Source organism: Ictalurus furcatus, chromosome 27 (genome assembly GCF_023375685.1).
Source record: "Ictalurus furcatus strain D&B chromosome 27, Billie_1.0, whole genome shotgun sequence".
NCBI lineage: Eukaryota > Metazoa > Chordata > Actinopteri > Siluriformes > Ictaluridae > Ictalurus > Ictalurus furcatus.
Genome location: NC_071281.1, coordinates 2,307,554 through 2,330,485, shown reverse-complemented (window position 1 = coordinate 2,330,485; position 22,932 = coordinate 2,307,554). Strand labels below are relative to the sequence as shown.

The 22,932-nt window shown below is 40.6% G+C and overlaps 1 protein-coding gene across 1 annotated transcript in view; it reads right to left on the bottom strand.

The window, feature by feature from the left end:
- Window positions 1–17,593: 17,593 nt before the first annotated feature.
- LOC128602752 (complement C3) overlaps window positions 17,594–22,932 on the bottom strand; it is a 28,959-nt gene continuing 23,620 nt past the window's right edge. The window contains exons 32-44 of the mRNA XM_053616738.1: window positions 22,480–22,643; window positions 21,950–22,105; window positions 21,727–21,786; window positions 21,530–21,620; window positions 20,720–20,771; window positions 20,549–20,636; window positions 20,090–20,179; window positions 19,890–19,995; window positions 19,716–19,805; window positions 18,943–19,020; window positions 18,777–18,857; window positions 18,525–18,672; window positions 17,594–17,908 (exon numbers count right to left, since the gene is read on the bottom strand). Of these exons, the coding sequence (XP_053472713.1) occupies window positions 17,770–17,908; window positions 18,525–18,672; window positions 18,777–18,857; window positions 18,943–19,020; window positions 19,716–19,805; window positions 19,890–19,995; window positions 20,090–20,179; window positions 20,549–20,636; window positions 20,720–20,771; window positions 21,530–21,620; window positions 21,727–21,786; window positions 21,950–22,105; window positions 22,480–22,643 (1,343 nt within the window). The 3' untranslated portion in view covers window positions 17,594–17,769. The remainder of the gene's footprint in view (window positions 17,909–18,524; window positions 18,673–18,776; window positions 18,858–18,942; window positions 19,021–19,715; window positions 19,806–19,889; window positions 19,996–20,089; window positions 20,180–20,548; window positions 20,637–20,719; window positions 20,772–21,529; window positions 21,621–21,726; window positions 21,787–21,949; window positions 22,106–22,479; window positions 22,644–22,932) is intronic.

Genomic DNA, 22,932 nt, shown 5'->3' with positions numbered 1-22,932 from the left:
GGAGGAAAAACAGGGATGAAGGAGAAAGGCCATGAAGAGGTGAATGCAATGTCCCGTAACTGAAACAACAGTAGATAAGGCAGGTCAGGTGTACACACACACACACACACGCACACACTCACACTCAGACACACTTAGCGTGGGTTTGGTGACTGTTTCTGGAGCTTTTAAGATGCCACCATGTTCCGTAACTCAAGTGCGCCCTACCTGACTCACATTACACAACATTCTTTCTTGTTATATGCTGTTTTGTCTACACAGTGATGTTACCACAACTGACGCAAATGACATTATATTTCACCTTAGGAATCCAAAGAACATCTGATCTTGACACTCACAAAAGAAAAAGAAAAAAAAAAAAAATCCCACCCAAGAATCATCAGCTTCTGTTCATCTATTTAATGTGAATGAAGAAGTCTTCCAAGAAGCTGTAACCACTAAACCCCACACATCAGAGCTTTCAGGGCATCAAGAACTTCAACAAGTCTTACTGTTGTTAACTGTCAAGATAATACTTTAAATACAAGAGCATTCCCTGGTCGGTTTTGTTTTTTTTAGGGCTTAGGTGGTGGGTGGCTTGGGGTGTGAGGAGCTAGCGGTTCAGATGATGGTAATTTGGCACGATGGTAGCCAGAACTATACTGAAAAAATACGAACAATATATAATAAGCAAGCCATTTAAAAAAAATTTTTTGCATCCTTCAGCTTTTAGGGTTTCCCAAACAAATTTCTTTACACATAAAATACATGCACTCATACAGTAATAATGGTAATAAACTCCTAATACAGCTGATAATTATTGTAATAATAATTCCTTAGATTTATAATAGCGCTTTACATTGTATGGATACACCCATCAAGACATCAGACATTAACCCAAGACCAGTATCGAACCGGTGACCCTGGATCTATTTCTGTTATTGTACTTTTTCAGGTGGGAAGCAACATCATTGGTGAACATTCTTTCATGTCTGAGGAAATGATGGATTCAACAGTCAGCAATAAGCGTCCAAAACATTAAAAAAAAAAAAAAAAATCTTCCTTTCACCCACATCTAGCTGCAAAACAGCTCAAAAACACCGAGGACAAAAACATCCTTACAAACTGGGAACATGGCGGAGTTTCCATTTCATATTCATTTCCATTTATAGTTCCTTCCATTCATTATAAGAATAAAGGTGTAGAGATCGGCTTAGGTCATATATGGTAGTTTATTGTGCATAAAATTATTAAGCTACTTGTTATTCAATGCAGGCAATTTGTATTGTTTAACCCTTTACTGCATGGCATTGCAATATTTTTGACTGTACAGTACAGTTTGTTATGTTTCCAATGATTCTAGCATGCAGTTTAATTGCTTTCTTACAAAAAATGTATTGCAATTTTACAATAGTCTGTTTAAAAATATATATATATTCTTAGTCACATGAATAATCTTTAAAATATGTTAAACATGATTAACATAATAATGGTTTACATCATGGCTTCAGCACAAGTGTACTAAGTGGCTGAGAAAACCTGTTTGGAAAACTGACTTCCGGTCCGGAACGTTTGGATAAGTTTCCTGTAAGTCGTTTTTATAGACGCTTTAATTGACGGGCCACTGTAGATCCTGGGGGAGGAGCTTCGTGAACATGGGCGGGAAACGAATACCCAATGTTGCTAGTTTCTTCGTCTGAGCCCCGCCCCTTTCCCCCTCAAAAAAGGAACTCGCAGGGTGTACGTAACTTCAACAGAGCGGATAGAGTCAACTGAGGGAAAGGAAATGCCTTATTGGTATTTTCATTCACTCTCACGAGTGGCAGAGCGCTCCTTTAACATGGCGCCTTCAGAAATACTTAAACCTTCTCTGTTGGTCCAGAAAACAAGGCTGCAAATAATATACTGTATATGATACTACGTACTACTTTTTAAAGAGGTGAAACTTGGAGCAAACGGTGTTTTCATGTCGTTTTAATGAAGTACCAAATCATCTTAACAGTCTGTTTAGCAAATTATTCTGGCAGTTTCCCTAACCGAATAATTCCTCTGTTGAATTTCCAAGTAGGTGACATGATATACCAAAAAACATGATGTTTACACTCTGAATATTTCATACGCTTTCATATCGTGTGAGACATGACAGGCATCTCAGTGGGAGAGCGGGAGGCCTCTAAATCAAAGGAATGAGCGCTGATGAAATTGTTTATGAATTTATTCATGCATGACTGGAAGCAGTGTGTAACGCAGGGGAGACACAGAAAGCAAATCGCCTTCATTATGGCTGTGGCACAAAAATAGCCTGGGACCAAAGGATCATGGGAGTTGGACTCCTCTGAGATTTGACACTGCCAAAAAGAATGAAGCACAGAACACAACCGCAACAAGCACAACTGTGGGAAAGGACACAACACATATATGCACACACACACACACACACACACACACACACACACACACACACACACACACACACACACGGTTAACACTAGCCAAACATGCCAAGGTCCTCTGGGGTTTGTGCCAAAACTCAAATTTTTGCTCTCCTTCCCATCATGCTGAGCATGAGAATATCACACTGCACTCATTTGCTCAATGACTCTCACTCATACACACACACGTTCACTTACTCCACAAACACACATACTTATTCCTGAACACTCATACTTATACGCACTCACTCATTCACTCTCTTACACAGACATACTCTACACTGACATCATCAGTTATCTTTGATCCATTCACAGACTCATTCAACTCTCACACATGATCTCCTGGGATTTTCTAGAGTCTCTAGAGTTTACATAGGATGGTGCTAAGGCTGGAAGCGCCTTGTTGATGAGAGAGATCAAAGGCGAACGGCTGGACCGGTTCAAGCTGAGAGGAAGGCTATAGTAACTCAGTAAATAACCTCCCTTTATAAGCACGGTGAGCTGAAAAGCATCTCAAAATGCATGATGTATCAAACCTTGGGCTGGGATGGGTTACAACAGCAGAAGATCACGCCAGGTTCCACTCCTATCAGACAAAAACAGGAATCTGGATAATTGCACGAATGAGCAGGTGTACAGGCGTTCCTATTAAAGTGGCCACGAGCCTATACTTTTACACACTCACTCAGTCTTCCACACACATGTATGTACTAACTCATTCACTCATACAATCAAACTCTTGCGCTCTCACTCACTACGTACACACACACACACACACACACACACACACACAGATCAACAGTAGCAGCCAAATATGGCCATGTTTAATGGAGCATACAGCTTCAATGGTGGTTTATTTGGGTCTTGGCCAAATAACTCGTCCATTACCAGCCGTTTCACTCTGTGTTAGCTCAGAAAGAGATTTAGGATACAGCTCACACGATAGAGTCATAAAACACCTGTCTCGCGCTCCATGTTTCTGTCTGTGTATAGCTATCGCGTTGTGAGAAAAATCAGAATGTTGTAAGGCAGTACTCAGAGTTTGTGCATCTGAAAATTACGCTCCTAATCATTTTCCATCCGGGATGCTTAGTTTCTGTGTGACGTATTATGGGAATAACGAGCAGTGAGAACCTGACTCATAGCGAGGTGAAAGGAATGAGCTACTTAATCCAAATCACAAGCTGTGTAATGCTGTCCAAGTAGTGGGACTCTGGGGCAAGTTCTTGTTGTCTGGGAAGAAATGATGTTCAGCACCTGTTACAGTGCTTCCATCTGTCATACGTTCCTCACAAAAACATGGGAAAAGCTGGTTCTTTAGCAGTCTCTTCATACCATATGATCCTAAACTGTACAATTATACAACCATACAATATATCTGAAAGCAGCGATCTGTGGGGTCCAAGCACCTTTCACAAATAGCAACCCCAATAGCTAGTTCTTGCCAAGTGACACAGAATACTTCTGAGACCATAGATGAACATACTGTTCAAGTTTCCTGGCTCAGTGGAAACCCTGCAAACATGCTGATTGGCTGATGGTAGCCCAGATCATTAAAGTAACCCAATTATCATTAGAAACCTACAGATAAGCACAACAGTACAGTACAGTACACCAAATTCCAGTTTGATCAGACTTACAGCTAGTTGAACCTAAGCCCACCCACTACAGATGACCACACCCGATTTTTTGCACACAGCCTCACAATCATGTCTTGAACGTTTAACCTTTAGAGTTTTTGTGTGAATCCATGCATTTAACCAAACTCCGTCCCCACCCGAGGCGGTTAGCATGTGACAGCCATATTGTTTTCAAATCTTAAACTGTTTTTATGATTCTGTTGAGTAGTACGTCACTAGATTTTGAGAAGTTTTGTCAAAAATGCTAGGACTAGATCGCAAAAGTAGGCTTCACACATTATGCAAATTAGCACAAATGTGGGTGGAGCTAAACCAAATGGAATAGAATGCGTTTGAATTATGCCAAAAAGAAGTGTGTCTCTAAGACAGAGATACGGGCTGACACACGAAATGCTTACCACTTCACCTGGTGCTGATTGATGACTGAACTGCAGATATTATGACCTTAAAAAGATTTCAAAAGCACACTAATATTTGTGCCGTTTGCTAAAGCTTATTCGCTAGGTAACGTATTTATTTTAAAAAATCCACACCTTACTGTAGACAGATACGCCTTAAGCCGTGTGCATGTCAAGCTCTGATGGGAAAATCACTGCATTTAGCTTGGGACGTTTCTTCAGTAAGACCTACAAATGACTTTTTGGGACAGAGCCAGAATATCTGGCAAAAAGCACAGTGCTACTGCTTCAGAAGCCAAAACCTCCACACATAGACACACGCACACACATAAAGATTCCCTTTGTGGCCTCATGGGGACGGATGCTAGCAGTCTGTATCATCTCAGTGGAAATTCCCAAATTTTGATTATTTGGATGCAGCCTGAAGCCTTGTTTAGACAGAGACCTTTCTCATCATTACTGAGTACTGTACATTTCATGGTGTATGTGTGTGTGTGTGTGTGTATGATGGTGGTCGTCTGGAAGCCTGCGGGCTCTGATATACTTATGAGACCCTGTGATGTGTGTATACATGTGCGTGAGAGACATTTGAAGCTGGGACCACACGCAAACAGAGAGACAGAGACAAGTGTGTTAGGGAGGAGGATGAATATGTTAGTGTGTGTGTGTGTGCGTGTGCGCTCTTAGGTCACGGGGCCATCCCAGATCCTCTTCAAAGCACCAGATAAGCATTTATTTTTTATCCTTCTTCTCCACCCTAGACAAAAATTACGGATATTGCAGCATTAAAACCTCTTACTTGGCCACAGACCAAAAGCCATTATGCTTTATAGCTGAAGAATTTGGACGCTGGCCATCCAAATCCTTATCCTGGATTATATTCCAACATGTTTAAATATGGCACGGTTTATTCATAGGTCCAGTGTATGTGTGTGTGTGGATGTGGGGGGGATCAGGATATATCCTATTACAGATGATACAGCTGTAGTGTCAGAGCGGATCCGTGCTCTGTTGACTTCAGGGTCAGCTTTCCCATGTCTTTAATGAGATATAACTCACAGACACACGCATGCTTTGCATTTTTAGGCACAGAGTCATTAAATCTTATTTAGATATACATTCTCACACTCTTCTCTTCTTCTGGTGGACAGTCGTTGACCCATCTCATGAACTTTTGCTTAAAGCTGTATTGGGATTTCTGTTCGGACAAACACAGTCAAACAGCACATATGTGCTTAATAATACCAGTTTGCTTCTACAGCTTTGCACTATAGCAACAAGGCTAACAAGTAACATAAGCGTACAGTACAGCTACCAATTTAGCGTTGCACAAAGCATCACATGGCTAAATCATCATGCACTCGCCTCAAAACATGTTAATTTGTCAAGTATCATAAATAGACTTGTTTATGTAGGTTCTGAAACTTTATCCTACAGCAATGTTAAATCTGAGCCTATCAGTTACAAAGAAGGAGGCATGGCCTCTGTGCCTATCAATCCCAGTGAAGCAGGTGTGGCCTCTGTGCCTGTCAGTCCCAATGAAGGAGGTGTGGCCTCTGTGCCTGTCAGTCCCAGTGAAGCAGGTGTGGCCACTGTGCCTGTCAGTCCCAATGAAGGAGGTGTGGCCTCTGTGCCTATCAGTCCCAGTGAAGCAGGTGTGGTCTCTGTGCCTGTCAGTCCCAATGAAGGAGGCATGGCCTCTGTGCCTGTCTTTTACCATGAAGGAGGCGTGGCCTCTCTGCCTGTCAGTTACAATGAAGGAGGTGTGCCAGTCTCAATAACAGAGGTGCGGCCTCTGTACCTAACAGTTCCATTAAAAAATGCATGGCCTCTGTGCCTGTCAGTTTCAGTGAAGGAGGTGTGGCCTGTGTACCTGTCAGTCTCAGTGAAGGAGGTGTGGCCTCTGTACCTGTCAGTTACAGTGAAGGAGGTGTGGCCTCTGTACCTGTCAGTTATAATAAAGGCGGCATGGTTACAATGAAGGAGAGGAGGTGTGGCCTATGTACCTGTCAGTCCCAATGAAGGAGGTGTGGCCATTGTTCCCATCACTTACAATGAAGCAGGTGTGGCCTGTGTACCCGTCAGTCTCAGTGAAAGAGGTGTGGCCTCTGTACCTGTGAGTTACAGTGAAGGAAGCGTGGCCTCTGTGAACCAATTCAGGAACAAATGGTGTGTGAAAAGAGTTTGGTGCGTGTGTGTGCACACGTGTGTGTGTGTGAGTGTGTGTGTGTGTGTGTGCGCATGCACGCATGTACAGTTTGCTCTCACATATATGTGTTTGTCACACAGAAATGCTCTGACGGTGGAGTCTAGTGATATGGAGAATAGAGTATTCCATGGTATAACATTACCAAGTCTAAACTCCAGACACAGAAGCAGGGTGGGAATGGATGAGGGAGAGACGAGCGGCGAGAGAAAAAGAGAGATGGGCATGCCCTTTTGACCTCTTTCACAGTCAGAGCAAAGGCCACACATTTATCATTCAAGAAGAATTTGTAGCAGCTACAGTCCAGGCCCCTGTTTTAAGTTATAACCAACACTACTAAACAAAATATATTTAATTTGTTTTCCTACCAGTCTTAAACTCTGTTAGCCATGGCAATTAGCCAAACTCTCTCTCTCTCTCTCTCTCTCTCTCTCTCTCACACACACACACACACACACACACACACACACACACACAAACACACTGGGTAAAGCAATTCAATTTGACTCGTCATTGTACACAATGCTCTGTCAGCCTTTTGTTAGCCTCTAGGTTGTTTGCTAATGTCTGTGCAAACAGCCTGTCAGTTCGTCAGCTTACTGCTATGCTAACAAAGTTCAGGGTGTAGCTGTATTTACATGTGATGTCATGACAAGTTTTCTGGAACGGTTCAGTGTCCCAGTGTTAGAGTAAATCGAGACTACTCCCTTCCATAGAGAAAATAATCTATATTTGGAAATATATAACTTCACACTATTTGGAACTAGCAGTTGAACGGAAGTGCTATCTCTTTGATTTTAGCCTAATAAAACACTGTTAGCACTGACCGAACAATCCGATACAACTAGTCATTGTACACCAGTCTTTGGTAAGCTGCCAGGTTGTTTGCTAATGTCTGGGCAAACAGTCAGTCAGTTAGCAGTTAACATAATGCTATGCTGGTAAAGTTGAGTATGTAGTTTGCTTACATGTGATTTTGAATGTTTGAGTCCAATCAGGAAAATTAGCTGTTTGCTAGCATGTTGTAGACTTGTGGGATGTTGAGACAAAAATACTACACAAGTCCCAAGTCCTTGAGGATAAGTATTAAAAAAACAAACAAACAAACAAAAAAAAACTTGAACCCTCAGTATTAATTTGATTATTTTAGAAAATAAAAGAATAAATAAAAGAAAATACCCCCACCTCCCCCCCCCCTTTTTAAATGTCTAAAACGTATACAATGTACAGAATGTAGATTTATGTGTGCTAGCTAGGAGCTGTGTTAGATATCAGCTACTAGCTAACAACTAGGAATTAGCATGTTACTGCAACTAGCAGCAATCTTTCTCCATGTCCTTTTTGGGACTGGGGGAATTTTTTCTCTCTCTCAGTATTACTGAAAATTTCTGAGAAAATTTGTTACTTGGTCATTTGCCAATGTCTTTGACAAAAAAAAAAGAAGAACAACTAGCCACATCGCTAGCATTTTACATATAACTAAGTTAGAACTAGTACATTTCTACGCTTTTAGGTACATTTCTAATGTAAACATTATTGAGGACGATGCAGCCGAACATGCAGTATAGCAAATGCACTAGATGAAGACGAAGGACAAAACACCAATAAATTTATAAATAGGATATATGACGCATTCCAAATTTAGCGTAGACCCAGAGTCAGCAGGTGTCTCGCACACTTATCTCATCAATCTCACAGGGAAAAACAAACAGATAAAGAATGGTGGTGCTTTCCTGTGTTTTTTTTTTTCTTCCCCCCATCCTCTTATCTGTTCTCTAAAGGTTAAGACAAAAGCCCCCCTTCAATCTTCATCTCTTTGTCTCTGTTGTTCCATTACGGAGTTGTAACCTCGAGATAAGACGTTAGGAAGAGCCACTGTAGTGGTCGTGTTACAACAATGACATTTGAAGCTTTAAAGGTGTGAGTGTGAGAGAGGGAAAGATGGGAAGAGAGAAAGAGGGATTAGTGTTTTCTGTGAGATTGTCCTGTGTATGACGGAGCAAATGTGTGGAGAACGGCTGACACTGCTAAGTCTGAGGGGAAATGTGATTGTGTATGTGTGTATGTGTGTGTGTGTGTGTGTGTGTGTGTGTGTGTATGGAACTACACCCAGGTGCCAGATGTGACAGGAAGTGGAAACACACACTCAAGCTATATTTAGATTCTACAGACTCGACTAAGCAGTGTCACAGGGCATCGTAATGGCATTCCTCTGTGTGTGTGTGTGTGTGTGTACTATATGTTAGTACATTATGAGTCCAACTAACTGGAAAGAGCGAACAGGAATTTCCCATTTCTATACTCAGTGTTGTTTTATACAACTTAGCTGGTTTTATGACTCAAGTGTTGAACATTAACACCTTTTTGTGCTAGTCAGGAATTTGTTCTATGACACACGGTTAGTCAAAGTAAACTGCCATGTGTCTAGCCATTGCTAACTACACGGTGGTAATTTAAAAAAAAAATTAAAAAAATAAAAAATAAGGCGTAGCCGCAGAGTAAAACATTGAAGGCAGTGAGTAAATTCTATTTGGACGCCCTAGACAAAAGTAACTTGAGCCCATGACTTCTTATACTGTGCTGTGGGAACATCATACTTAATACTGTACGTAGCCTCCGGTTAATAATTTACCAGCTTACAGTCTGTTCACTTTGAGAATTCACTTAAGGTGACGATGGCTCATGGTATACTTCAGTGTGTATGTGTATGGATCATTCCAAGATTTGAAATATAATAGTTTCAACGTTTATCAACCTCCACTTGGCTCATATATTTCTATTCGCAGTGTGTTGTGTTGTGTGCTACTCTTTTCCAAATTCCGCCACCTGCTGCACTACACACAACGACTAAGGACATGGTCTGGTTGTTAGTAGGAAGTATTTTTTAACTAGGCATATTTAATAGCTTGAAAAAATGCTAAAAGGGAATACGAAGAACTGAGCAAGAATGTTAGCATGTTAATGAATGTGGCTTTTCTTTCTCCCGCATTCCTGCCCGGATGAAAGTAAAACCTACTTCAACCTTTACACAGCAGTAACCTAGCAACCAGAGGCGATTCTAGGGACTACAGGATCCCCAAGATTATGGTTTATATTATGCTTTTATATGATGCAGTTATTTAAACCATTATTACATCACATGGGCTATAACACAATACCATTGGTAAAAGCTTGTCTTTTATACTTTGTGTACTTTATACTTTAAAAGACCAGACTATAAGGAGATTTTGCAGGAGATGACAACTTCAACCAAAAAAAGCTAGCTATTCCATTAGTTACAATTATGCGCTCCAATGGCAAGTTTTTCTATTCATTATGAAAAGCATGACAATTCAAAATAAAAGCCCTACATGTTAGCTTGATGGCGCCACATTTAGGGGGGTTCCTGGTAGAGTGCTGTACATTACTCATTGGAGGGACTTACAAAACCTTACAAAACTCAGGGCCCCAAGCAGTTTCCTGTAGCTATGCCTCAGCTACCAGCTGACCGGCACCTTTTGTTTGAACCCACGCAATTTTTCAAGTGATCAAAAATATTGGAACATGTGACTGATAAGTGTTTCTTGCTGGCCAGGTGTGCCCTGTTAAATTGGTTGTTTAAATAATTAATAGCTCTGAATGTCTACTGTTGGTTTGAGTGTAGGTTTCTATTGTGAAGACAGCATTTGTTGTTAAAAAGGATAAACCAAGATGAAGAGCAGAGAGCTGTCTACGGGAGAAAAGCAAGCCATTTTGAACCTGAGAAAAAAAAAAAAAAAAAAAACCTAAATCAATCAGAGTCATTGCACAAACATTGGACATAGCCAATACAGCAACTTGGTATGTTCTGAAAAAGAAAGACATGGAGAAAACCAGACATGGAACAGGTTGGCCAAGGAAAACAACAGCAGTTGATGACAGAAACAGTGTGGGAGCTGTGAAGAAAAACCCAAAAACAACAGTTAGTGACATCACCAACAATCTCCAGAGGGCAGGGGTGAAGGTATCACAATCCACTGTTCACAGAAGACTTGCAGAAATATAGAGGCTGTACCACAAGATGCAAACCAATCACGAGAAATGCCAGATTGCAATTCGCAAAGAAATACAGAGATGAGCCACAAAAGTTCTGGAACCAAGATGAACCTCTACCAAAGTGATGGAACGGCCAAAGTGTGGAGAAAGAAAGGATCTGCTCATGATCCAAAACATACGAGGTCATCTGTAAAACATGGTGGAGGTAGCGTCATGGCTTGGGCTTGCATGGCTGCTTCTGGAACATTCTCACTAATCTGTATTGATGATTTTAGACTGGCCAAATCACTCACCAGACCTTAACCCAATTGAGCAGCATTTCACCTCCTGAAGGGCTTGGAGAAGCAACAGAAAAGAAACCAACAGGTTGGTGTCAGTGAGTCACAGGCTTGATGCAGTTATTAAAAGCAAGTGATATGCAACCAAACATTAAGTGATATTTACTTTCATTTACTTCAAAACTTATGTCTGTTCCTATACATTTGCTCACCTAAAAATTGGGTGGTCTGATACAAAAGGGTTTATATTGTTTAACACGTCTAGATGTAAACACCAGGAAATAAAAGCTGAAATCCTAAACTCTCATCTCATATCCATCTTTTGATCTCAGACCAAAATGTCTTTGGTGTACAGCACAAACTAATGAATTGGCCTTGATGTGCCAATAGTTTCGGAAGGGAACTAAACTACAAACTAAACGTTTCTTGTTACCTTGTTTGAGTTGTAATAAATTCATTCATGTATTACATTTCACGGTGCATTACAGAATGACGTTACAAGATGAATGATCCAGTACCCCAGAGAAACTTAAACATACAGACACCCACTACACTACAAATGTAGTGAAGTAAAAAGATTTTGAGACATGCCCCAACGCCTTTAAACCCCAAATGCCTTTTAGGTTAGAAAAAGGAGAGATTAGCGTAATTAGCAAAGCGCTGCTGAACAGGAGCATTGTCATGTCACTTAGCTGCAGGGTCTTACATGTAGAGAGAGAGAGAGAGAGAGAGAGAGAGAGAGAGAGAGAGAGAGAGAGTGGGTGTGTGTGTCTTAGCTGGAGGTTAAATGAGGTCATTATTATTTGAGCCAAATCCTTAAGGATGATGGGCGGGGGGTGGGACTGCATTGTTCCTGAAGGAGTGTGAGGTGTTAGGTGTGTGTGTGATGTCATGTTTTTATATCTTTGTGGGGACAAAGGACACAAATATCCAGCAGTTTTGACCTCATGAGGACATTTAGCTGGTCCCCACAAGGAAAACTTCAATGGAAGGTACTCACAAGCCTAGGAAGACAAATGTGTGTGTGTGTGTGTGTGTGTGATGCCTCACAAGCACAGTGCAGTGACATCATTCTCAGCGAGTTGAAAACCCTTCATTACTCACTCCATTAATGGCAGTTTAAATATTCGACAGCAGTGGCACACACAAACACACATTCACAATGACCTCCTGACCTTCCCAAACACACTCACACACACTCACACGCACATGCACACACAAACACACCTGCACAGGTGGAAAGAACACACTCATTTGAAGTGCACTTCAGTGGAAACTCCCTGCTGCGATAATGGATCAAAAGCCACTCTGCACACCCTAAAGCTGTAGAAAAGTCAAACACACACACACACACACACACACTTAATAACTGTTGTATATGGCATGTTGTGTAAGCAGTGTGTTGTGGACCTCAGATTCCTTTGGAAACACAAAGACGTTGTGCGATTGAGTAATATGCATGTGCATGTGTGTGTGTGTGTGTGTGTGTGTGTGTGTGTGTGTGTGTAGATAGGTATACGTGCAATGGGGCAATTGCGTGTCAGAGTGAGAGAAATGTGTTAGTATGATAATGTGAGAGGAATAAATGGGATATGATTGCAGATGGGGGTTGTTCTCTCTCTCTCTGTATGTGTGTGTGTGTGTGTGTGTGTGTGTGCGCAGGTGGATGTGGGTGCTGGCAAGCACAACAGGAACGCTGCCAAATTAAGTGGAAAAAGCTTGCAGCGGCTCTTCAATCGACTGGAAAATAGTACCCCCACACCCCCACCCACACTGACACAGACACACACACACCCACACACACACATAGAGACATACACAGCCCAATTGTTTTGTGCGTTTCTGACATTGGCAATGTCAAACCTGTCGTAACATAAGCTTATCTTAAAATAAAGTGGTGTCAGAGATGCAGTGTGCGAGTGTGAGCCAGTTTCTAGTTCTTTGTGGGCAAGCAAATGTCCTTAGAATGATAGAAATACATTTTTAAAAAATGACATTGTGGTGTTATTGCTGAAAAGTGAAAAGATGAGAGCCTGGTTTATTAAATTCTTAGTAAATTTTAAGCTCATATTAACTGAAAGATAGAGAGAGAGAGAGTGTGTGTGTTCAATATAAAGCTTGCTCTACCATTTAATATTGATTTTTTTTTACTGATATTACTGTACATTTGAAGAATAGTATGTGCATACCTATATTTTTATAATGCAAACATCTTATCGTATAAAAACAATGGTTTACTTTTAAAATCACGCTCTATTCGCTCTTATTCAGGAAGATTCATGATGCCATTGTTTCTCATTTCCTCTCCATGTTATGGCTGAGTATTGAAGACCAAGGTCTCTCTCTCTCTCTCTCTCTCTCTCACACACACACACACACACCTCCACATGGTAATAAAAAAAGTGTGTGAAAACAGTGTGTACAGTACTTCTCACTGCGCTGTAGCTGGACTAACTGTTCACTAGTGATGGGAATTACGGCTCTTCTTACTGAATCATATCGTTTGAGTCAGCTGAACAAGAAGACCTGACATCTTTTACAAGAGATTGTTCATTCATTTATTAATTCATCTTCAGTAACCACTGTCAGGGTCTCTGTGGATCCAGAGCCTATCTCACGCAAATAATGAGAATAGAGGGATGACGTGGATGACGTGTTTTTGTAGGCCAACCCGGAAGTTAGCATCACCATGGTTCCCTCGACGAAAATAGCTAATAGGATTTTACCTTTGGCTTTTAGATTATTGCACAAAATACACTCTGTGACCAACAAAAGATTAGGATTCTTACACGTTTTGGTCATCAAGATAGCCTTCACAAAGGAACACAACTTTGATGAATTTTGAAGCCTAAACACAGTGACAGAAGTAAAAAAGCTAAAGTTAGGCTTTAAACGAACTACACCAAGGTCGCATGACTTCAACGTCACCAACACGAAGCTTCCGACAACTCTTTCAATCTTTATTTAAAAACACTACAACTGGAAAATACTATAAAATTGATAAATCTAAAAGTTGGAACGTTCGAGTTGGAATCGTTCGCAAGAGCGCGAGTAGAAACACAACGAGGCTGTAGAGTAGTACAGGATTACTGATGTATTTTATGTCATCAAATAAAATGGGAAAATATCTTGAGCTTGTGTTAACCACAGACCTTATTTCTGGCATTTAACCCGTTCCTTAAAAAAAACCTCATTGATTTCTGGACAATGGAAAAGGAAGTGCTAAAATGCTAACTAAAATGCGGGTGTTACTAGGACTTGTTCCTGCAACACTCTATAACATACTGGATGGGACAATAGTCCATCACAAGACACCATGCACACACTCACTCACACCTAGGAGTCCACCTGCTGGCATGTTTTCGTGAGTCGGGAAGAAACCGGAGAACCTGGAGGAAACCCACTCCAGACAACTCGAATAACCCGATTTCCGGATCGATCCGGCGAGCCTGGAGCTGTGACTGTTTCATAAAATCTTATTCTACCTTCGATTTAACAAAACAACACTACTTCGCATCGCATTGTATAAAATCTATTTAAATAACTGCTAAATAAGAACAGCACTACAAATGTGCAGTAAGCTTCCCTGCACTCATGTTGTTATACTGCTGCGAACGTGCTTAATTATGAAGATTTATTTCTCTATTTATCATGATAAGTGATTAAATTCCCTAATACACTGATTACACACAAGACATCTTAAAGAAACAGGAGTGTAACTTGATTAAATTACACACACAAAAATGGCTTGAATATGCGAGTCGGTTCTCAACGTACACCTAAAAGAGTCGATTCAAAGAGCCGACTCGCAAATGTAATTTTTTTTTTGGTAGATCTAAGCAATGCTGTTGCTCTTATGTAATTGAATTAAATACTACTAGTATTGTGTGTAGACGTATTGTGTGTAGTCAAGTGTATTAGGGAAGGTGATCAGAAAAATGTGGCTTAAATTTGCGAGTCGATTCTCAACGACTCGTTCGTGAACGGCTCATCGGTAGTTCGAACACTAATTCAATAGGATTTTTCCACCTTCTAACAAAACCCTGTACAGGTGCTGTGGCGAGACTGTTCACGTGTAAGTATCAGTGTTTTATTTTATTGCTTTATAAGTGACAAAACTTATAGTTGGTGTTGTTTAGTGTTTTAAAAACCACTTCTAATAAATCTAGCTAAATTTCGTTAGCATGATAAGTAAATATCAGCTAACTTGGCTAGCTAGCTCGTGTCGAGCCAATTTTCTTTAGCTAATCGAGGCTAGTTAATCAGTGAAGTAATTAAGTTACACAAACTTGTAGCTAAACTGTATTTACAAGTATTAGTGCGGTGTGTTTTCTTATTTCAATTTTAAAACAACAACAAAAAATTATATTAATGCATAATTAATTTACTTGGCTAGCCATTTCTCTCTACAAACGCTAATTAAGCTCATATTTATCCGAAGAAAGCAGGAAACTCACCTGTTGTAATAAAAAAAATAATTCTGAAGGAAAATATTATTATTATTATTATTATTATTATTATTAATAATAATAATATTAAACATATTAAACAAAAAAAGTCAGTTTAATTGAAAAATATTTCAAAAATTGCTAAATATTCTAGTGAAGTTTTAGCTAATTATCATTAGCTAAAAGCAAGGTGACCATGAAATTGGCAGGAAAAAAGAGATTAAAAAAAAAGAGCAGTATAAATTTTTTAAAAGTGTAAATGCTAAACTGTACTTACAAGTGTACTTCTACATCGTTTCCATATGTGTACTCATACGATTGTAAGACTTTGGGTTTGTTAAGTCATTAAATTAAGAAATATTGTCCAGCTAGTCAAGTTGGCTAGCCATTTTTTTTTTAAATAGCTAAAATGAGCTAGTTGGGCTTAAGTCTGCTCGGCAACTCTTACACTCCCAGCTACTGTACACTCGCTTTACAAGGTTTTGGGTTTCTTTATTTTACATTTTCAAACATTAGCGACATTAAAAGCTGGTTAAGCATTCAACACTAGCCGCAATAGCTACATTAGCTTGCTAGACTGAAGGTAAGTTAATGAGTAAGGTGACTCTTAAGTCATATTGGGGGGGAACAAAAAAAATATTAAAAATAAAATATGCTGGAATGTATTTTTGACAGCTTGGCGTGGATTATTGTTTGTTAAAGAGCGACACATCATATCGTTTTAAAGTTGTGGAATGCCTGCAAAACAAGTGAGTTCCTGTTATCACTCTTGTTACAGCAGCTATAAAAGTTAGTAACACAAAGACATGTGTGTTCAGTAGTGTGTGCTGTAATATGTATATCATTATTAGTAAGAACACAAACCACATTAATCTCGAGTTATTTCTAAGTTCAAATCAGACTAAAAGTTCCACAAAGGTACCAATGTGAGAGGAAACATGTCAAATAGATTTTGACTAAAGCTCTCCCTCTACTGGCCATCTCAGGAAACTACAACATGAAACCCTGGGTTTTAGTACATCGCGATATCCGACTACAGAGTCACAATTTTTGCGATATTAATATTTTAACTTGTATAGCATGATGCTATGCGTGTAATTCCTGATATGAGTATGTTTTCTCCTAAGGAAATTTAGAATTATTTAACATTTATGGAGGGAGTCTACAGTGTCAGCGCTTTGTAACAGTCAGAGGTAAAGTTGTAGCTTTACATAACTTTGCGTTTCTCGGAAGCTGTGTTTTTTAAAAAAAAACTTCAGGTGAAAATGAGAGAACGGCTGGATATAGCTGCGATAACAAGGGCTAACTGAAATTGCGGACGCTTCACGACACGAAACGCAAGTATACGTGGACTCGAAAGTATGATCTGTTCTTTAATTGTAATCGTTTGCAAATTGTCGTTGTGTAGGAGGAATAAAACACTTTTATTGGACATGCTGTTACAGTAACTCCGCTTCATCACACCCTCCCATAATTGATTATATTCCTTTAACAGCATGCCCCCAAGTGTTTTATTCCTTACTGTTATTCTGAAGTATGCGTCTAAAAAATTCCACTTGATCTGTGAAAAAACACTACAGTAAAAAAAAAACAAACATAGAATTTTCTTATAAATGATATCCTCATTTTAATTATATCCAAGTCATTTAGGGTGGATTTTTGCCTTCAACATGCTTTGCTTTGATGTGGTTTTTAAACCTGTTTTCTTTCTAAATGCTTGTGTGTCACGCGTTCAACACCATAGATCACTGGCTGAAAGGTCACATGACCGTCTTCTCTGCCAGTTTTTTTTCCCCTCTTCTTTTCTAAATGATGGCAAACAGCTCATGTGTTAAATATAATTAGCCTGCTAGCTAGCAGAACCATTAGATGTTAAATAATTCTAGCTGGCCCGTGTGATACAGGAAGTTTCAAACCGGCCCTTGTGGAAACGTGGTGCGTTACTAAAAAAGCTCCAGCGGTAGAAGCATTCCTTCTCTTGACCCAGGACGAGTAGGGCAGCGGATCCAAGATGGCCGTTCATCACAAATAGATCCAGGGAAGACACCGAGTCTGGGTTGTGTTCTAAATCAACCTGGCTAATGTCAACACACTGGCCACGAGTAAACACCGCACCCTCACTAATCTTTAACCTGTTTGAAGAACAGAATAGAACTAATGTCTTTGATTTCGAGTCGGACGGAACGGGCAGACAAAGATCACAGTTAACCTAAAGCTTTATTTAGATCTGTGTGCCTTTTTGTATTGGAAATGTTTCACTATGATATACAATTTATGATATACTTTATGATATACAACATATCCTACATTTCAATATATCAATATTTATGTGTGTGTAGGCAGTGAACACAGACAACCCCGTGTGTGGTGTTTCTCAGGTTTGGCAGCCGGTGTCCCGCAATTCTGCTGTAAATTTCTCCAGCTCAGTGCATGTGTTTAGCGTAGCAGCGTTACACTCGGCTGATGAAGGCCAGCGCTCCACCCACGTCTCCTTCCCCAGAGTGTATGTATACCTGTAGATAAGAAGGAGAAGTGTTCATGTGTGTGCTGGCTCAGATACTCAATGCAAAAAAAAAAAAAAAAACCCAGCCATTATAAAACAATTAAGAAGGCAAAGAGCAGTCCTGTATGGACTTTATAGATGTATTATAATCAAAGTACTCCCTCTGCTGGAAATCTGAGTGAAATGCAGTGTTACAGATCGCACAAATACACACGGGTACAGCTTGAGCCGCCAACAGAGGGCTAGAAAGTGTGTTTAGAAAGTGATTGCGAAATAGAAGCATAGTGTACAGTGAGTGGTACAGCAAGTGGAACAAAATTACACACTGCCCCCCATCCCCCCCACCCCAAAAACCATTTTTCCCCTTCGGCACCTTCATTACATCATCGTGTGTCATATCTTTTGTTATCTACTCCTCATTCCCGCCAGAATTTGTAATGATGGGTTTTGCACATACAGTATTGTGCCAGGTCAGACCGGTTTTCTGTCTGTGAGGTGTAAGGAGGTGTAAGGAGATGTTGAGCAGATGCGAGGGGGATGAAAACAGCCTCCGCTTAGAGCACTAGGCCCAGTCCTGTGTGTATCTTTGTTTCTATGAAGATATAGGAGATTGTGTTTAACGTTACCCGTTCTTGTCACTGCCTGCTTGCCAGACGTCAGAGGGTGGCCCGATGATGATGTAGTCCTGCCCTTCAAGTAGATTAAGCCCCGCCCTGCAGCCAGCGTGTGAGAGAAACACTCGCGTGTCCTTTTCCTTTACACCGAACTCGGAGCCTGTGCACATACAGACACGTTATTTAAGGTAACATTCCAAAGGCAACACTGTGTTACAGACATCATCATCTTGACGTTTACAGGTTTTGAGAGGAAAAACGCACCTTCTTTTATGACCTGCAGGATCTCCACCTCATATCTGTCATATTGGCTCGCACTGACGCTTGACACTCTGACCTTGTATGCTGGAAAACAGAGTGCGCGAATGAGCAACAATGAATACTAGTTCGTTGGAGTTCAGATAGCAGAATTGCAATCTGTAATGGTTACCGTGGTGGATTCCGCTGCATGCAGCCTTCCTCCTCGCTGCGTGCGTCTGAGCAGCTGTCTTCATCACGCAGCAGTCGCCTGCACAAAATTTGGTTGAACTGGTCACAACACAACCTGTCCTCGCTGACTTTAAAAATTATCTAGGACATGAAGTTCTGGCGGGGGGGAGGGGTAGGGGGATACGGACGCCTACCTTCTGTCTGGCCAACAATTATCCAGTATGTAAATAATAATAATAACTTTCATGCCTATAACACTGACTATATCTAATCCTGTTAATCTGTAGAGTAATGAATGTAAGGAGGAACCTCTCTAGTTGTGTATAAGGAGCTGTTTTAAGAGGGTCTTTGACTCTAGAATTGAAGTGGAGTGGTTGTTCCTGTCAAGGTCAACTGTTTCACAAATCCGCTTTAATAGGAACCTGAGGCACAGTTGCAGATTTCGTCTTTGCCGGTATGAATGCAGGCTTAACCTGCTAGGGTCACTTACTGTAAAACACACTCCACTGGTCCCTGGTGGGTGACCAATCTTTATTCTACTGGTAGTGCTGGATTAGTGCGATATATCAACTGGCTCAGGAGAACTATAACCGTATGAACTAATATGTAGAACATTAATGTTTATTGTGGTCAGGGGGAAAAAAAAGAAGCACATCATCGTCCCTTATTCCTATTGGTAGTCACCAAACTGCTTTAGTTCACACTTGCATAAAATTAAACTTCACTCAACTGTAATACCTACAGTTGGCAAACATCTGTATGTCTATATCTCACCCTGTGTGCAGCGGCAAATGTTGTCTTTGCAGATCTGACTGAGCTGCTCTTTGTCCTCTAGTGGAGTGTAGAACCTGCTGCAACGTTTATCTGAAAACACCCACACAGTCAGGATGGAATTAAACATCCACAGAAATGCGGAAAGATGTGTAAATGTTCGCTGGTGTGTGTTACCTGTGTTGTAATACTGGTATACAGTGACTGTAGACGGTTGCAGGAGGCTCACTTTAAACTTTTGGTTCAGCCTGAACGAGATGACGTCTGCCTCTTTGTTGGACACCTGAACGCAGGTAACGTGTACACGGAGTACGTTATTAATGCAGTGTTTTACTAAACGGAGACGAGCCTCAGCAGCATATAGCCCTCCATGTTACCTTGAACAGATGAATGATGAGAGATCCTCGATCGCTCAGATTATCTACAACTTGGAAATTGTTAATGTAGCGATCCACAGAGTTGGTCAGCTGTGGATCAAAGAGCACCCAAAACAAGTTCACTTAAGTAGCAGTAGATTGAGCTTTTAATTAAAGTTACAAGCAAATTTCTATCTAAAGCAGTTCAAAGAACACATCAAGATCAACTGATAAAAACTACCGAAGCATTTCTGAGATCTTTCTGTTATCTGGCTAGTTTTAGGACTCGCACTGTGACAAAATGTAATGAAAAATATATATACTATTTATTATGCTGATTAATTTGCAAGTGTATACGCTTTCCTTAAACGTCTTAAAACGATCATCTTCCATCTTCGTTCATTATATACCTGTGTGAATCGCACATTAATTATCTATTTGCAGTGCATGATATGGCACTCAGCCGGTTTAGTTTCTCACCAGCTGGAGGTCCGAGGTTTCTGGTTCAAAGCCGGTAGGCAGACTGATGTCAAGAACTGCCATGCGCACTTGATGCTGCGTCAGAGCTCTGATGGGACAAACAGTTCAGTGTTATGAATACTGCAGTGCTCACATGCTCATAGATGATGCATTTACACATTAATGGCTTACCTCACATTGATGCCTAGTTTGTACACCTTCTCTACATCTGCTGGAGGCTTCTCTATGACATATAGAGAAAGTTGAGGACAGTGAGGATAAATACTTTACCTCAAATCTACAGAGGTCTCCAGCCTTTATCCCGAAGACCTACAGTATGAACCGTTTCCCTCGAGCCTACAGTGGGCTCCAGCCTTTTTCCCGAAGACCTACAATATGAACCCTTTCCCTCGAGTCTGCAGTGGGCTCCAGCCTTTATCCCAAAGACCTACAGTATGAACCCTTTCCCTTGAGCCTGCAGTGGGCTCCAGCCTTTATCCTGAAGACCTACAAAGTTCATTGACCCCTATACTGGAGAACTGAAGTCGGGGAATGGATTGGTTGGGGACACCAGGTCTGAAGTGATCAAGAAGTATTCCCTTGGAAGTCTATATTGCCTATAAAACCTTTAATGGAGTTTTCACCAATCCTTAGGAAATCTACAGTGGTCAATATACAAAATTTATTTCCAACTCTAAGAGACCAACTATCATCTACACTCTTGATCCAGTTTCTCACTGCCTTCATATAACTTCTTCTTCTTCTTCTTCTTCTTATTATTATTATTATAATTTTTTGTATTAGTCTCACTGACTGGTCTTGTCCATTAAATGATAGATGGTAACTTGAAAAAAAAATTGGCTAGCATTGCTTGGAGTCAACAAGGAGTGCATGACTAAACCTATCCAAGTTAGTATTCTGGTCATTCATTCATTGACCTCAAGATGCAGTACTGGGCTGGATGTAGAAATTCAGTGGTAGGATAATAGGGAAAAGACGTACCATTGCTTTCCGAAATGGAAACGTTCAAATCAAAGCCATTACAGGAGCTCTTCTCGTGCTCATCGGGCAACTCGTTGTAAACTGTTACCACCTGCAGAGAAACGAGAGAACGAAAGAAACATCAAACCTGCCCTAATGTGGCTGATAATTGGGTACTTGGGATTCAGGTATGTTGGGTGTGTGTTTGCAGTTTTTACCTCCAGGATTCCTTGGCCATTTCCTGAGGCAAGCACTGTAAAGTCCTGATCTAGAGGGACCTGTGTAACATTATCAATTGGGGAAATAACAGGAAGTGAAAATTACATGAAGAACAGTGAAAAGGACAACCAAACATGATGAAAAATGTAATGGCAAAAAAAAAAAAAAAAAAAGAGTGCGCAAGAATGAGCACAATGGAAAGGCAAGTTTAGTGTGACAGACCCGAGAGGAACGTGCTACATGAGCCAGATGACGGGTGAAGGCCCAGCGTATATCCGAGCGACCAGGAACACTGAGGTCCACCCGCAGGCTCATGTCAGATGGAGGGGGTTTTTTGACGAGGTACTCCGACAGAGCCTGCAGTACCACCATGGTGGACTAAGAGAGAAAGAGGAGGATTCAGCATCTTGCACAGGATACCATGCAAGTTACCCACAAGGCTTGGTTCATTTATAGCACTCCAACATCACTAACTGGATGTATCAGTTATATACAATTGTAATAGCAGCATAAACATCATTTAAAAAAAAGAAGTTGTTTTTTTTTGGGGGGGGGGGGGCAAATTGTTGAACAGTGCCTCTCTGGGTTAAATTTGTATAAAATAAAAAAAAGTAGTAATTTTATTCTAGCTGTTGAACACGTTGAGGCAAATTTTTACTGTCCGATTTTCAGGCAACCAATCATACTCAATTCTCTTGTGATGAAATTGCCAAAATTCAGAGATAATTGCAAAAATGACTTGTAGCCAATACCTGTGTTGATCCGTATCCTCCCCCAACTCGTCGCTGCTGATTCAGCCACTTGAACGGAGCAGCCGCCTCCTCAGAATGGCCACCTTTAAGCAGGGCTAGCAGTGCATAACCTGTCGCCTCCAGCATGAAGAGGGAGTTGTCTGCATCTGGCCAGTGTGTGCGGTCTGATATCAAAAGGCAAAGAATGATTAACCTTTTTGATTGCATGAAAACCATCATAATGTGTAATAAATCTTCAGAGTTTTATCTCAATCCAGGATTGTGATTTGGCAGTTGGTCACGTTGATCCAAGCACTAAGATCATATGTCATCTGCTTTTAAAGCTCAGTTCTTGCTTTCAAGGGTTCTCCCTGTCCCTTAAGTACTCTTGACTCCGCATGCCTCCAAACCACAATAGTTTTTATGCATATCGAATTATTGTTAATGCTACAAAATTGAGAAAGGTGTGGCTGA